At 34.0% G+C, this 14,598-nt stretch overlaps 1 protein-coding gene across 1 annotated transcript; it reads left to right on the top strand.

Moving 5' to 3' along the window:
* Window positions 1-370: 370 nt before the first annotated feature.
* On the top strand, window positions 371-1,627 carry LOC145802527 (uncharacterized). Its single transcript, XM_082895254.1, has 3 exons — window positions 371-493; window positions 707-1,039; window positions 1,283-1,627. Exons 1-3 carry the CDS (start codon window positions 371-373, stop codon window positions 1,625-1,627), a joined length of 801 nt encoding a protein of 266 aa, XP_082751380.1.
* The last annotated feature ends 12,971 nt before the right edge of the window (window positions 1,628-14,598 follow it).

Below are 14,598 nucleotides of genomic sequence, written 5' to 3'. Positions count from 1 at the left end.
AAAAAAAAAAATAGACACGAGGTGAAGAAATTTTGGTTGTTTGGTTATGTCTTGAGTGAGATTATCAGGCAAATAAAAAGGGTGTGTGTGATAAAGCTTTGGGTTCAACCAATTGTGCAATATTGGTGAACCATACGACTTAATCTGGCTGTTGTATCTTGGGGGGGGAGGGGGACAAGTCAAGGTTTTTTCTGCTGCACCGGTGTGAGGCTTTGCCTAACCGCAGAGGGCTTGAATCTCCCTAAAGAGAGCGAGTTTCTCGCGCCTCAGCCCTGATAATAAGTTATTGTAATTTTATTATTTGTATTTTCTGGTGTGTTATTTGTAATTATCACCAACAATTTTAAGGAGATTCAAATAGCAAAAGTTCATGGAGCCAGTACTGGAGAAGCCCAACGAGAATACCGGCGATCTCAACAAGCCCTTCCGGTTCAAGGGAGCTCATTTCAAGAGATGGAAAGGCAATGTGCTTTTCTACCTCAGTCTCCTCAAGGTGGCTTATATCCTGACCGAGAAAAATCCGAACAAAGTCCCCACTGAAGAGATGACCGACGAGGAGTATGCCACTCATCTTGAAAAAATTGAGAAATACAACACAGATGAGTATAAATGTCGATACTATCTTTTGAATTGTCTTTCAGATCAATTTTATGATTATTATGATACTACTTACACCACTGCCAAGAAAATTTGAAAAACCTTGCAGAACAAATATGACACTGAAGAGGCAGGCGCTAAAAAATATGTTGCAAGCCGTTTTTTCCGCTATCAAATGATAGATGGAAAATCAGTGGTGGAGCAAGTTCAAGATTTTCAGATGTTAGTAGTTGAAGTTAGATCTGAAGGCATCAAAATTGGAGACAATCTTGTTGTAGCAAGTATTGTTGACAAACTTCCATCATCTTGGAGGGAGTTCCAGAAGTCGATGCGTCACAAGCAAAAAGTGACGTCCTTGGAGACTCTAATCACACGGATACGGGTGGAGGAGGAAGCACGAGGACAAGATGCGCTTATGACACAAGAGCATTCCACTGCAAAGGTAAATTTAACTTCTGGAAATACTTTACCTAAAGGTCGATTTCATAAAAATAGTCATTTGAAGCCAGTTAAGAAAATTTGAAAAAATACTGGAAGGCCACAAAATAAAAATTACCCGAGGCAAAAGAAATGGAACCAAGAACCCCCTTCACAAGATCTAACAAATGTGACATGTTTTGTGTGTGGCAAAAGTGGGCATATTGCTCGAACTTGCAAATTTCGGAAACAACAGCCTTGACCACAGGCTAATGTTACCGAAAAACCATTTGTGGCTATGATCACAGATATTTTTATGGTTCAATCTGTAGAAGGGTGGTGGGTAGACTCTGGTGCCAATAGGCATGTCTGCTATGATAAAGATTGGTTCAAAGATTTCACTCATTTTAATGAGGAGAGGACTGTTATGCTTGGTGACTCCAGTGTAACCAAGGTGCTCGGGTGTGGGGATGTTGAGCTGAATTTTACCTCTGGACGTGTGCTTGTTTTAAAAGATGTGTTGTACACACCATCCATGAGGAAAAATTTGATGTCGAGTTATTGCTCAACAAAGCTGGTTTCAAGCAGACTATCGAATCTAACCAATATGTAATCACTAAAAGAGGCATATTTGTGAGAAAAGGGTATGCCTTTGATGGAATGTTTAAATTAAATGTTGAGAATAAGAAAGCACATGTTTCTGTTTACATGTTGTCTTCTATGAATTTTTGGCATGCTCGTCTGTGTCATATTAATAGCCGATATGTGGGAGTCATGAGTAGTTTAGGATTAATTCCCAGACTAACAAATAAGTTTGAGAAATGTGAAGTTTGCAGTCAAGCAAAAATAACTAAAAGGCCTCATAAAAGTGTGGTGAGAAATACTGAATTGTTAGAATTAATTCACACTGATTTATGTGAATTTGAAGGAATTTTAACACGTGGGGGAAATAGATATTTTATCACTTTTATTGATGATTTTTCAAAATACACTTATGTATACTTGTTGAAAATAAAAGTGATGCTTTTGAAAAATTTAAAGAATTCCTTCTTGAAGTTGAAAATCAATTCGGTAAAAAGATTAAAAGGTATAGGAGTGATAGAGGCCGGGAGTATGAATCTTTTGGATTCAACTCGTTTGCTCAGTCTTTGGGAATAATCCATGAAACTACTCCACCATATTCACCTGCATCTAATGGTGTAGCAGAAAGAAAAAATAGAACTTTAACTGATTTAACAAATGCTTTGTTAATTGAAGCAGGTGCTCCCTCAAATTTATGGGGAGAAGCAATTTTAACTGCATGTTATGTTATGAATAGAGTGCCACATAAAAAAACAAAAGTTACACCTTTTGAGTTGTGGAAAGGGCATAAGCCAAATTTGAGATATTTGAGGGTTTGAGGTTGTCTACCTTTTGTTAGACTTGTGGACCCTAAAAGACCTAAATTAGGTGTGAAAGCTGTCACTTGTGCTTTTCTTGGATATGCAACAAATAGTACAGCCTATAGATTTTTTGATATTGAAAACAAAATAATTTTTGAATCAGGTGATGCAATTTTTCATGAAGAAAATTTTCTTTTTAAATCTAAAAATGGTGGGGGTCAAAATTATCAAGAAAATATTTTATCGGAAACTGGTTCCTCTACTCCTCTTTTACAAAACCAAGATCCTATAGTTTTTGAACCTAGGAGGAGTAAAAGAGCTAGATTAGAAAAAGATTTTGGCCCTGATTATTATGTTTTTAATGTGGAGAAAACTCCATTAACTTTACAAGAAGCTTTGGCATCTCCTGATTCTGTTTTTTGGAACGAGGCTGTAAATGATGAGATGGAATCATTATTATCCAATAAAACTTGGGTATTAGTAGATTTACCACCAGGTTGTAAAACTATTGGCTGTAAATGGGTTTTGAGAAAAAAACTGAAACTGGATGGAACTATTGATAAATATAAAGCAAGGCTTGTTGCAAAAGGTTTTAAACAACAAGAAGATCTTGACTTTTTTGATACATTTTCTCCGGTTACTAGAGTTATATCCATTAGATTATTAATTGCAGTGGCTGCAATTCATGATCTAAAAATTCATCAAATAGATGTTAAAACAGCTTTTTTAAATGGAGACCTGGGTGAAGAAATCTATATGGATCAACCTGAGGGTTTTGTGGAATCCGGTCAAGAAAGCAAAGTGTGCAAGCTAGTTAAATCCTTATATGGCTTAAAACAGGCCCCTAAACAGTGGCATGAGAAATTTGATTCCTGCATGATTGAGAATGGCTATAAAACGAATGAATGTGATAAATGCATTTACTATAAATCTGAAGAGAATTCACATGTCATTATTAGCCTCTATGTGGATGATTTACTTATATTTGGCTCTAATTTGCATATCATCGTGGAAACTAAAAATATGCTTAGTAGCCATTTTGATATGAAAGATCTTGGTGAGGCTAATTATATTTTGGGAATGAAAATTACCAAAACCTGTGATGGTATATTTCTTAATCAGTCGCATTATGTTGAGAAAATTTTGAGAAAATATAATTTTTATAATTGCAAGCATGTTCTTACTCCTTTTGATCCTCATGTGCGTTTATTTCGTGTTGAAAATGATGAGGATGTAATCAATCAAAAGGAATATGCTAGTATGATTGGTAGCTTGCGTTATGCGACTGACTGTACTAGACCTGACATTGCCTATGCAGTTGGAGTACTTAGCAGGTTTACTAGCAAGCCTGGCAGTGATCACTGGCTAGCCATTGAACGTATTATGAAATATTTATCTGGTACCATAAAATATGGCTTGTTTTATAATAAGTTTCCTGCAGTACTTGAAAGTTACAGTAATGCCGATTGGAATACCTTGTCAGGTGATTCATTATCAATCGCTGGTTACTTATTTACATTAGGAGGTGGTGCAATAAGTTGGAAATCAAAAAAACAAACCATTATTGCTAATTCAACAATGGAGGCTGAGCTTATTGCTTTAGCTACAGCTAGTGAAGAAGCAAATTGGTTGAGAGATTTGTTAAATGAAATCTCTTGTTGGGAAAAACCAATTCCACCTATATTGATTCATTGTGATAGCACCGCAGCAATTGGTCGAGTTAATAACCGTTATTATAACGGTAAATCCAGACCTATCAGAAGAAAACACAATACTGTGAGATCTTATATGAATAATGGCATCATAAATGTGGATTATATTAAATCTGGTGATAATCTTGCAGATCTATTAACTAAGGCCTTAGCAAGAGATAGGGTCTGGAATACATCGAGGGGGATGGGGTTGAAGCCCATTGAATATAGCAGGAGCCATGTATGAGGATACTCAACCCAGGGACTAGAGATCCTGTAACTGGGTTCAATGAGAAAAACGATCATATGATGGCCGTGAGAAATGCACTAAATTACTTTTTACCCATCCCTATGATGTAAGTGCATTTATCCTGTAACGTTGTAGAGGTTGAGTTATTTAAAAACTCTTAATGAATTTCTGTAGCTCTTATTGAGTGGGGTGTCATAGTTACAGGAGCACCCTTGATAGAATTCACCTATGTGAATGTGGTAGTGGGGCCGCTACCTATGAAATTTGGGCTAATTCTCAAACACACTCATGAATCCTAGGATCGCACAAGGCCGTAATGTGCTAGCTTTTAAAGCTTTTGTGAACACCTGGAATATTATGTGTGTGCAATAATTATTTATTTCCCTTAAGCAGTCATAGTTCAATGCTGAGCATACTATTGGCTCTGGAGTAGTTATTATTGTTTCACTAATGGAGGTTCAATGCAAAGCACACCTACCATGATGCATAATATCCTTATTTACCTAATAATCTCAATTTTTGTTACCTATAATATTAAAATAGGCGGGAGAATGTTAGCAGGTATTTTAATATTATAATGTGTTATAGGTTGGTTTTCTTTTCTTTTCTTCCTTGTTAAGCCTTCCAAGTCTTCCTAGTCTTGGTCTTTGTCTCCTCTTGCTTATCCATTCCAAGACTTGGAAGTTAAGCAATCCAAAGTCCTCTCCAAGTCTATCCTATCTTATCCACCTTGTCTTCCTAGATAAGCTTTCTTGGTCTTGGTCTTGGTCTAGTCTTTTAACTTCTCCACTAAGTTTTCATTTCCATATATATATATATATATATATTGAACTTTGTCATATCAAAAAAAAAAAATAGACACGAGGTGAAGAAGTTTTGGTTGTTTGGTTATGTCTTGAATGAGATTATCAGGCAAATAAAAAGGGTGTGTGTGATAAAGCTTTGGGTTCAACCAATTGTGCAATATTGGTGAACCATACGACTTAATCTGGCTGTTGTATCTTGGGGGGGGGACAAGTCAAGGTTTTTTCTGCTGCACCGGTGTGAGGCTTTGCCTAACCGCAGAGGGCTTGAATCTCCTTAAAGAGAGCGAGTTTCTCGCGCCTCAGCCCTGATAATAAGTTATTGTAATTTTATTATTTGTATTTTCTGGTGTGTTATTTGTAATTATCACCAACAGATACTATATCCTAGGCACAGAGAAAGGAGGTCAACACAAAGGAGAAAGCCAATCAAGCCCTGATAAAACAAATCTCACAGAAAAAGGTGCCATACAAAAATCTGAATAACACTCACAGCTCAGAAAGACAACAAGGGAGACAAGGCAAACCTAGAGGCTACCCCAACCTAAGCCATCCCAAGAGAGAAAATAAACAAGCTGGATAAAATAAAAATTTATATCTCACAACACTCAAGCCTCAACAATAATGTTAAATATATTAACTATATATTTTATCTATCATATATACCATATTATATTCATTACCATATGTAGATTTCTCTCCTCTTATATAAAGAAGTCTTCTATAAATTGTTACAACATTCAATATAATACAGATTTCTTATTCTCTCTCTCTCTCTCTCTCTCTCTCTCTCTCTCTCTCTCTCACACACACACACACACACACATATTGTAACATGATATCAGAGCTAAAGTAAGTACCTAGTAATTTTGCTTTACTGGCGGGCAACAACCTTGTTCTTAATCCCTTTGTTTCAACCTCAAATAGGTTTCAATTTTCACACCCCATTTGAGTTCGAGGGGGGCATTATACATATATCATGGTAAGCATGGTGATATATCATGTGAATCATCTAAGTCGTTCCTGTGGCACACAACCCAAGCCGCCCCTTATGGTGCACCACCAAAGTTGCCCCATGTGGCGCATCATCTAAGCCGCCCTTTGGCACACCACCCAAGTCGCCCCCTTGGGGCACTTTCTCATAAGTCGCCTCCTTGTACACTATCTAAATTGCCCCCTAGTGCACTTTCTCATAAGTCATCCCCCTGGCGCACCATCCAAGCTGCCCCTTGGTGCACTTAGTCATCTATTGCCATCATCATTCAGCACTGCATCATAAGTTATGTGCATGCCACACTTACTGGTTCAACATCCAATTCTCTACATCGGTTCAGCATGACCCTTTTAAACTATCCCGACATTGATTCTGGTTAGTCTCTATAGCGGTCTGACATGACCCCTTAAACTGTTCTGACATTAATTCCAATCAATTCCTACAAAGGTCCGGCATGACCCAGTAAACTGCCTCGACATTAACTCCGATTAGTTTCTACAACAGTTCAATGTGACCTGAAACTGTCCTGGCATTAGTTCCGGTCAGTTCCTACAACAGTCCAACACGACCATAAACTGTCTCTTGGCATTAGCTCCGACCTCTAATCTATCTCAAGTACTCATGTGCTCCCATCTGGACTTTGCAATCTATTTGCCTCAAATCTATCCGTATGTTATTTTATTTATAGTTTTACTTCATGTTTTAGTTTTTCTCTCCGAATTCAAGTTGGTATCCCTACTTGAGTTTGAGGGGAGGTGTTAAATATAGTAACTATATATTTTGTTTATGATACATACCATATTATATTTATTATCATACTTAGATTTTCTCCTACTATATAAAGGAGTCTTGTATACATTGTTACGACGTTCAATATAATATAGATTTGTCTCTCTCTCTCTCCCTCTCTCTCTCTCTCGCTCTATATATATATATATTGTAACAAATAACTTCCCTACCCCAAGTACAAGCGAACCTGCAAAACAAGATCTCAACTTTGATATCGCTGGACACCTCAATGCAAAGAGCTTACAGAGTCCTGGAGAAAGCAAAGGAGATCAACATAGGAAAAGAGATACCACCTGTAAAAGGCTGCTCAATGTAACCACCACACTAACAAAGCGATATGGAAACAGGATCAAAGTAAAGCAGCCTAGAAATGGCTAACACTCGCAACTAAAACTCACAATATAAGCGTCAGTCACTCAACTCTCAAGTGCAAACACTCAAACTCAACAAAGAAAGCTAGTGCATCAAGAAACAATATTTAATTCTAAGAAGAAATAAATAAGAAAACCGACAATGCAGACAGACACTCTTAAAATGTAGAGCCCACATTCACTAAACCCTCAAGAAGAACATCCCTTACAGATAGTACCAGCTGATGAACCTGCACAGATTTTTAGCAAATATAATTTTGTGGTCTCATCCACTCAAACCACAAACTCACATCACTCATTCAACCTATATATATGGCCTCACCAAACTCAACCCTCAGTCTCTAAAATTGTACCAGCTAGGGACCTGCATAGAAAGCTACCAGAATTTATCCAAGCCTGACTGTCCAGCCAAAGGATGCGGTCACCATCAACCCATCCTCCTGCACTCAAAGCAAAAACTTAGAATTTATTGCAATAGAGACATAGGGAGCTTCCACTCCCTAACAAACCATTCGTTACATTTATCCGTCTTGAATTTATTCACAGATAAGATCATACATTTAATATAGCTGACAATTTTACAAATGATAGCAGTTTCACAGGACTGTATAGAATTGAAAATCTTGCTATTTCTTTCAAGCCAGATGCAAAAAATTGAGCAGGTAAAAGCATGCTTCTTAGCAGTGGTGGCCAAAGATTGACCAGGTGTGTGTGCAGTAATCCAGGTCACAAGATTGACCCAAGATAGATTAGGCCAAATCACATTGCACTTAACTTGCAAAGCATTCCATATTCTAGTAGTATAAGGACAGGAAAAGAATAAGTGATCACGATCCTCATCCCGGCCTCCACATAGAACACATGAAGGGGAAGTCTTGATACCCAAAAAGGACCATCCTATCTAAAGCACTAAAGCCTTGTTTGGGTTAAACTGTGTAAGTGTATTTTTTTTGCATAAGTGCACTTATATGGGACGCATCAATCAACATCTCTTCTCTACTTTTCTACACATATTTTTATAAAAAATTAAAAAATATACTTATTTAGAATATTTTAAACCAACCTAAATCTAGCCTGAATAGCAAGCCACACCACAGTACTCACTCTAGGGATGTGGTATTTGAACCACAAAATTTTGGCCCAATGGACCCTAGGTTTTATGGGCTCTCCACAAATTCCATGCAGAGCTTATGGTAAAAAGCCCATCCTTAAAATGGTTCCAGATAATCCTATGCTCACCATCAGTAGGTACCATATCCAAAGGCATGCTATCCCTAAATCTCATCCAGCTCTCAGGTTTGACATACAGGCCATCTCCATCTCAACCCATGAATAGCCTTTGCCCAAGAAAGTATTAGTTAGCTTTAAATACTTCACCATAACAATCATCTATTAGTTTTGAGTCTTCCCCTTAAATGTTTGTAAAAATATAAAATTTAATTTTAACAAATTGGGCTGGGCTTGGCTGGGCTGGCTCTAGAGAAAGATTTTTATGAGTTCAGGTTTTATGTCTGCTCCAGTGAGAAGACAGCCTGAGGTATAGGTTGGGGGGCTAAGGTCAATATCCCTTATGAAATGGTTGGGATTTCATGAAACATCTAAGTTTGCTGGTTTGTTTGGTACAATTTATTTGAGTTTTTTATAATTTATTTTTATTTTTTATTTTGATATAGATTGGGGTGGGGTAAGGTTAATATCCTTTATGAAATGGCTGGGATTTCATGGAACGTCCAAGTGTGCCTAGTTGTTTGGGACAATTTATTTGAGTAATAATAACTTTTTTTTTTTAATTTGAGAGTTTGTACGAAATTATTTGGTAGAAATTCAAAAAAACTTAAAAAATGATTATCTAAAATCTGGAGAAGTAATATTTTTGGTTCCCACTATCTGATTATCAATTTTTAATTTATAGTAAATTGTACTAAACATGTTCGTAGTAGTACTTAAGCCATTGATGGTAGGCTGAGTGTAGTGCTGTCTTTGGAACTACAATACGAAATCAATTGCTGGATACCAATTGCGCTGCGTTGCTTCAACATATGAAGGATACAAGTAGTATAATTTCTCAAAATACAAGGGACAACTTAACTAACATATGAAGGATACAAGTAGTATAATTCCCAAAATATAAGGAACAACTTAACTATCTAGGTTTGAGAAACTCTACAAGTTTGAACTAACTCAACACTCATTGATACTGTCGACATTTGATTACCCCATACAATAATTGTCTCAAAATCTTGAGCTATTAAAAAATATACTTAACAATCCATATCAAACTCACACTATTGCCCTTCATATGTGACCATGTTTTGCATGTAGAGAAGCAAATAAAATAAAATACACAAAAATAGATAGAACAAAATGCATAATAAAAGAAATAATTAATATGGTTGAGAAAATTTGAATACATCACCTTTTAGAATTAACGTTGATGTAGAACAAGTGACAGAAAAATTGTGAAAATTGGACAAGTGAAAGGCAAGAAGAAGTCAAACTAAGGGTAAAATAGTAAGCTTCATAATAAGCTCAGAATCCTCCCAAATTTGATATTCCAATCGGAAATGACATTTTAAATCAAAGTTATTGCCATTCTTAGCAATGACATCGGTTGATTTTAGTCAAATTCTTTCATTTAGGCCTTCAAATTAGCGATTTTATTGTTTTAGGAACAACTTTATTTTGAAAAGTATGTTTTAGCGTCGTTTGTTTTAGCGTGTTTTCGATATTTTCTAGTATTTAGATATGCGCTTAACTCAAAATTTTTATATTTGATAATTTTCTATTTATTTTTGTGTCTAGTAAATAATTAACCTAATTAGTTGTTTCTTTATTTACTTGGGGCAAAATAACTTTTGATCAATATATTTCAATTTTCAAAAATTTCCTTTGAAAAATCATTTTCTTTGTAGATTTAAGGTGTTCCTCATATATTAAAACAATATCTAATCCAGTGTGATATTTTTTGCTTCGTCAAAAATTTATGTTAGATCACCAATATATCAAATGTTTAAACTATTAAAAAATGAATCAAACAATTATTACCAAGCTAATACACATCCAAGTAGGCTGGAGAGAGAGAGAGAGAGTTGCAAAAAAAATTAATGCACCTAAAAATATTATAACGATGATTGCATTATTTTTCAATATAAAACTCACATATAAATAAGGTGAATTATACTGACGGTCTCGGTAGTTTAAGATTTGCGTTATTTTAGTTCTTAATTTTTTAATTATGATATATTTTACTATGAATTTTGAGTCAGGTTTCATTTAAGGACAACTAAAAATATTATTGCTCCATTTCAAAAGCAAAGTTGTCAATATGATTAAATATAAAATATAAGCTAGTTTGACAAAAACAAATATGAAAAAATTATTTTAAAATTTTTAAAAATTATTTCTACCCACTAAAGATAAAATTATATAAAAATAATAAATCTTTTACATTTTTATTTTTTTATCAAATTAATTTTTAATGTGTGTTTGGATGATGATCATTTAATGGTTGGTTGTTTTTCTTAATATTTTTTTATGGTTATCATATAATAGATGGTTGTATTTGTTGTTAATAGATATTTTTGGATGGTTATCATGTAATGAATGATTATTAGGCTTTTAATATGTAATCGATATGTTTAATATATGAAATATTTTTAATTTTGAATTTTTTTGATTTAATGGATTGGTTTAATATTTACATCAAAATTGTCGCCATGTTTGAATTTTGAAAAAAAAAATTAAAAACAAATTATTTTATATAATTTTATCTTCTGAGAGGGTAGAAATAATTTTTTTTTTAATATATTTATTTTAGTTAAATTAATTTCTATTTTTTCAAAAATCAAACATGGCGACAATTTTGATGTCATTATTAAACCAATCCATTAAATCAAAAACTCAAAAATTAAAAATACTTCATATATTAAACATATTAATTACACATAAAAGTCTAATAATTATCTATTACATGATAACTATCCAAAAATATCATTTAATAACGAATACAATCATCTATTACATGATAACCATGAAAAAAATCAACAAAAACAATCAATCATTACATGATCGTCATCCAAACACATACTAAAAATTAATTTGATAAAAAATTAAAGATTTATCAGTTTTATATAATATTATCGTTGGTCGGTAAAAATAATTTTTAAAAATTCAAAAATAATTTTTTCACATTTATTTTTTGGGGTATTTTTTTTAAGGTCTCTGATATTATGATTTTATAGTATAAAGGACATCAACTATTTTCATGATGTCTAAGGTCCCTCAACATCAATCAGAGAAATTTCAGTTTCAGAGAAAATTCGATCCAGAGAAAATTCAACCAGAGAAAATTTAATCCAGAGAAATTCTCTGGTCCAAACCAGAGAAAATTCAATTCAGAAAAATTCAATTCTGTCTAAAATTTACCTCTCATTCTAGCCAAAATGAGGTGTACAGTTCTAAAAACTAAAGAACGAGAAAATGAAAAACATGAGTTGCAGAGATAAATCTCTCAACAGCAACGGTATACGAACACAGCTCGTTGCCTTGAAGGTGGCATGCACATAATCACCAGGATGAGTATGAGAACAATCAGCATAAGAGTTGACTTGATATCTGGAGCTTCAGCTTCACCTTCTGCCATGATCAACACTTCTTGCTCAAGCTTTCTTCTTCTTTAGTTTGTTTCTCTGTAAATTGTCAATTTGATGCTTTTGCTTGTTCTTGTACTCTGTCCAGAATAAAATGTGAAGTTGTGGTTAACAACCAAGTTGACTTGTTAATTATTTAGTGCCTGGGTTGGGAGTATATATTGAATTTGCATTTAGTTTCTTTGAATATTTGACCTAAAATTCAGTTCAAATGAAAAATAATAATCGAAATAGACGTTTTGTGAGCTAAATTACTAGAAATTGTCAATCCAGAGAAAATTCTCAACCTAGAGAAAATTCAGTTCCATTGCCAAATATTCCTGGAAGCTTGAACCCAGAGAAATTTGAATTTTCTCTGGTTGAATTTTCTCTAGGTTGAATTCAGAGAAAATTCAAATTTCTCTGAGTTGAATCCAGAGAAATTTGAGAAATTCTACTACTAAGAATGTGGAGAATTTTTAAAAAAAGAAAAAGAAAAAAAACCTATTCTAACCTCCTTCACTTGTGCATGTGTTTGGTCTCCAAGAAACCGTGGGAAAATTACTGAAAATTTTCAGATTCAGTGCTGTATTTTGGTTGTAAGTGGCTGTACTGATGTTTCAAATTTTCAGATTCAAAGCATCAATCGGAGCTCCGTTTGACGGGGTCTGGTAATCCTTTCACATTGATTCCCTTTCCAATCTTCTTCTTGCCCCAACAAAACCACCCACTTGAAATCGAGACAGAAACTTGATTTCTAGAGAAAGAGAGAGAGAAAGGGAGGAATAGAAGGAAGTAGAGAGAGAGAGGAGAGAGATGTGGGTGTTCCATCTGATCTCGCTACCTCTAACATTGGGCATGGTGGTATTGACGCTGTGGTACTTCGCTGGACCACATGTGCCTCGCTACGTCCTCTTCACCGTCAGCTACACCTGGTTCTGCTCTATCTCTGTATGTATGTATGTATGTATGTATGTATGTATGTATGTATGTACATGTCTGTGTGTATGTGTGAGAGTAGACAAAAGGAAGGGACAGAATTTCTCTGTGATAAATGAGAGGGACCTTAGACATCAAAAAATAATTTTGTGGATCTCTTCCATTATGAAAAGTGGGAGAGGGACCCTAGACCAATTTTTCCTTATTTTTATCAAACTAGTTTAGATTTTATCAAATTGACAACTTTGTCATTGAAACATAACAACAATATTTTCAATTGACCTTATTTGAAATAAGATTTAAAATTCATAATCAAATATATCACAATTAAAAAATTATAAATCAAAATAATATAAATTTCAAATTATAAGAATCGTTAGTGTAATTCACCATATAAATAAAGTGTGACATAAAAATATAATCACATTATTATAATATATGATAGCGGCATTTTGTTTCATGATCTGATGCAGGCCGGCTACTAATTTGAATTTTTGCATGGCCCAATTCCAGCCTGGGGACAGGCCTTGCAATGGATTAGCCCATGAATTGTCTGCTCGAAACCATTGTTGATTTATTATAGTTTATTCCATTGAAATAAATAAATTAATAGAAACCATTGTTGATTTGTACTCCATTGTTGGACCAAATTGATACAAACCATTGTTGATTTGTACTCCATATTATCTTATTTGAGTAAATTATACCGATAGTCTTTACATTTTGTCAGCTATGTCATTTTAGTCCCTCCAATTTTAGTAGGATCAATATTAGCCCTTAATTTTAGATTTTGTATCAATTTGGTCCAATTACTAATGTCATTAGGATTTTTGACAAAAAAATTATTGAATTGATTGAAATTAAATCCCTAAATTGATTAAATTTGTAATTTTACTTCTAAAAGTATGACATATATCGTTCATTTGTGTATTTGTCATAAATAAAAATTTTAAAAAAATGCTAACAATTGAATTTTTTTCTCCCCCCAAAATGATAGGAAATTCATTAATATTAAAAAGGGATAGTAGACCAATACAATCAAGGAAAAGCAGCTGGGCTTCAAATTGGAGCAAGGATTCTCTCTTTGAATTCTCTACTTAACTTCTTATTTGATGGGCCATTGAGCTGACTTTTGGGTCTAATTTTGATAATCCGAACCGTTCATATTTTAAAATTTGTCTTGTATATCATACCTGTAAAAAATCAAATCGATCGGATATCAAAAACCATGTGAACTAAAAGTTTTATTAAACAATAAAACTGTTTATTAAATTTTTTTTAATGAACGGTTTTTAGTTTTTCCGATATTTGATCAATTTGATTATTTACAGGTATGATGTACACAACAAATTTTAAAATGGGAACGGTTCGGATCATCAAAATTAGATCCAAAAGTAGACCCAATAGCATATCAAGTAGAGAGTTAAGGAGAGAATTCGATGAGGGGATCCTTGTTGGTCCAAATTGGAATCAATTGATAGACCACTTTTAGATAAATGCAAAAATTTATGGTTAAACCTTAAGGTGACAAAATATGACACAAAGACCAAACTATAGAGATTACTAGTGTAATATACCCATCTTATTTGTTTACTTCTAAACATAAGTGAGTGAGCTCAATATGTATTTATTAATGTGAGTCACATTAACTTATATTTAAGAGTGAAAAATAATAAAAATAAAATTACATTTAACATTACTAAAAGAGTAGTTCAATCATTTTACTTGAGAATCTTC

Source organism: Camellia sinensis, chromosome 11, assembly GCF_055761805.1.
Source record: "Camellia sinensis isolate YWXY chromosome 11, ASM5576180v1, whole genome shotgun sequence".
Lineage (NCBI taxonomy): Eukaryota > Viridiplantae > Streptophyta > Magnoliopsida > Ericales > Theaceae > Camellia > Camellia sinensis.
This window is presented reverse-complemented; position numbering and strand designations above follow the sequence as displayed.

What these genes read in the sequence shown, in the direction of transcription:
- LOC145802527 (XM_082895254.1), top strand. Translation starts at nt 371, where the DNA reads ATGGAGCCAGTACTGGAGAAGCCCAACGAGAATACCGGCGATCTCAAC. An exon ending in TCTACCTCAGTCTCCTCAAG is followed by an intron (nt 494 to 706) that starts GTGGCTTATATC and finishes AAAACCTTGCAG; the next exon opens with AACAAATATGACACTGAAGA. An exon ending in AAGAGCATTCCACTGCAAAG is followed by an intron (nt 1,040 to 1,282) that starts GTAAATTTAACT and finishes CCTTGACCACAG; the next exon opens with GCTAATGTTACCGAAAAACC.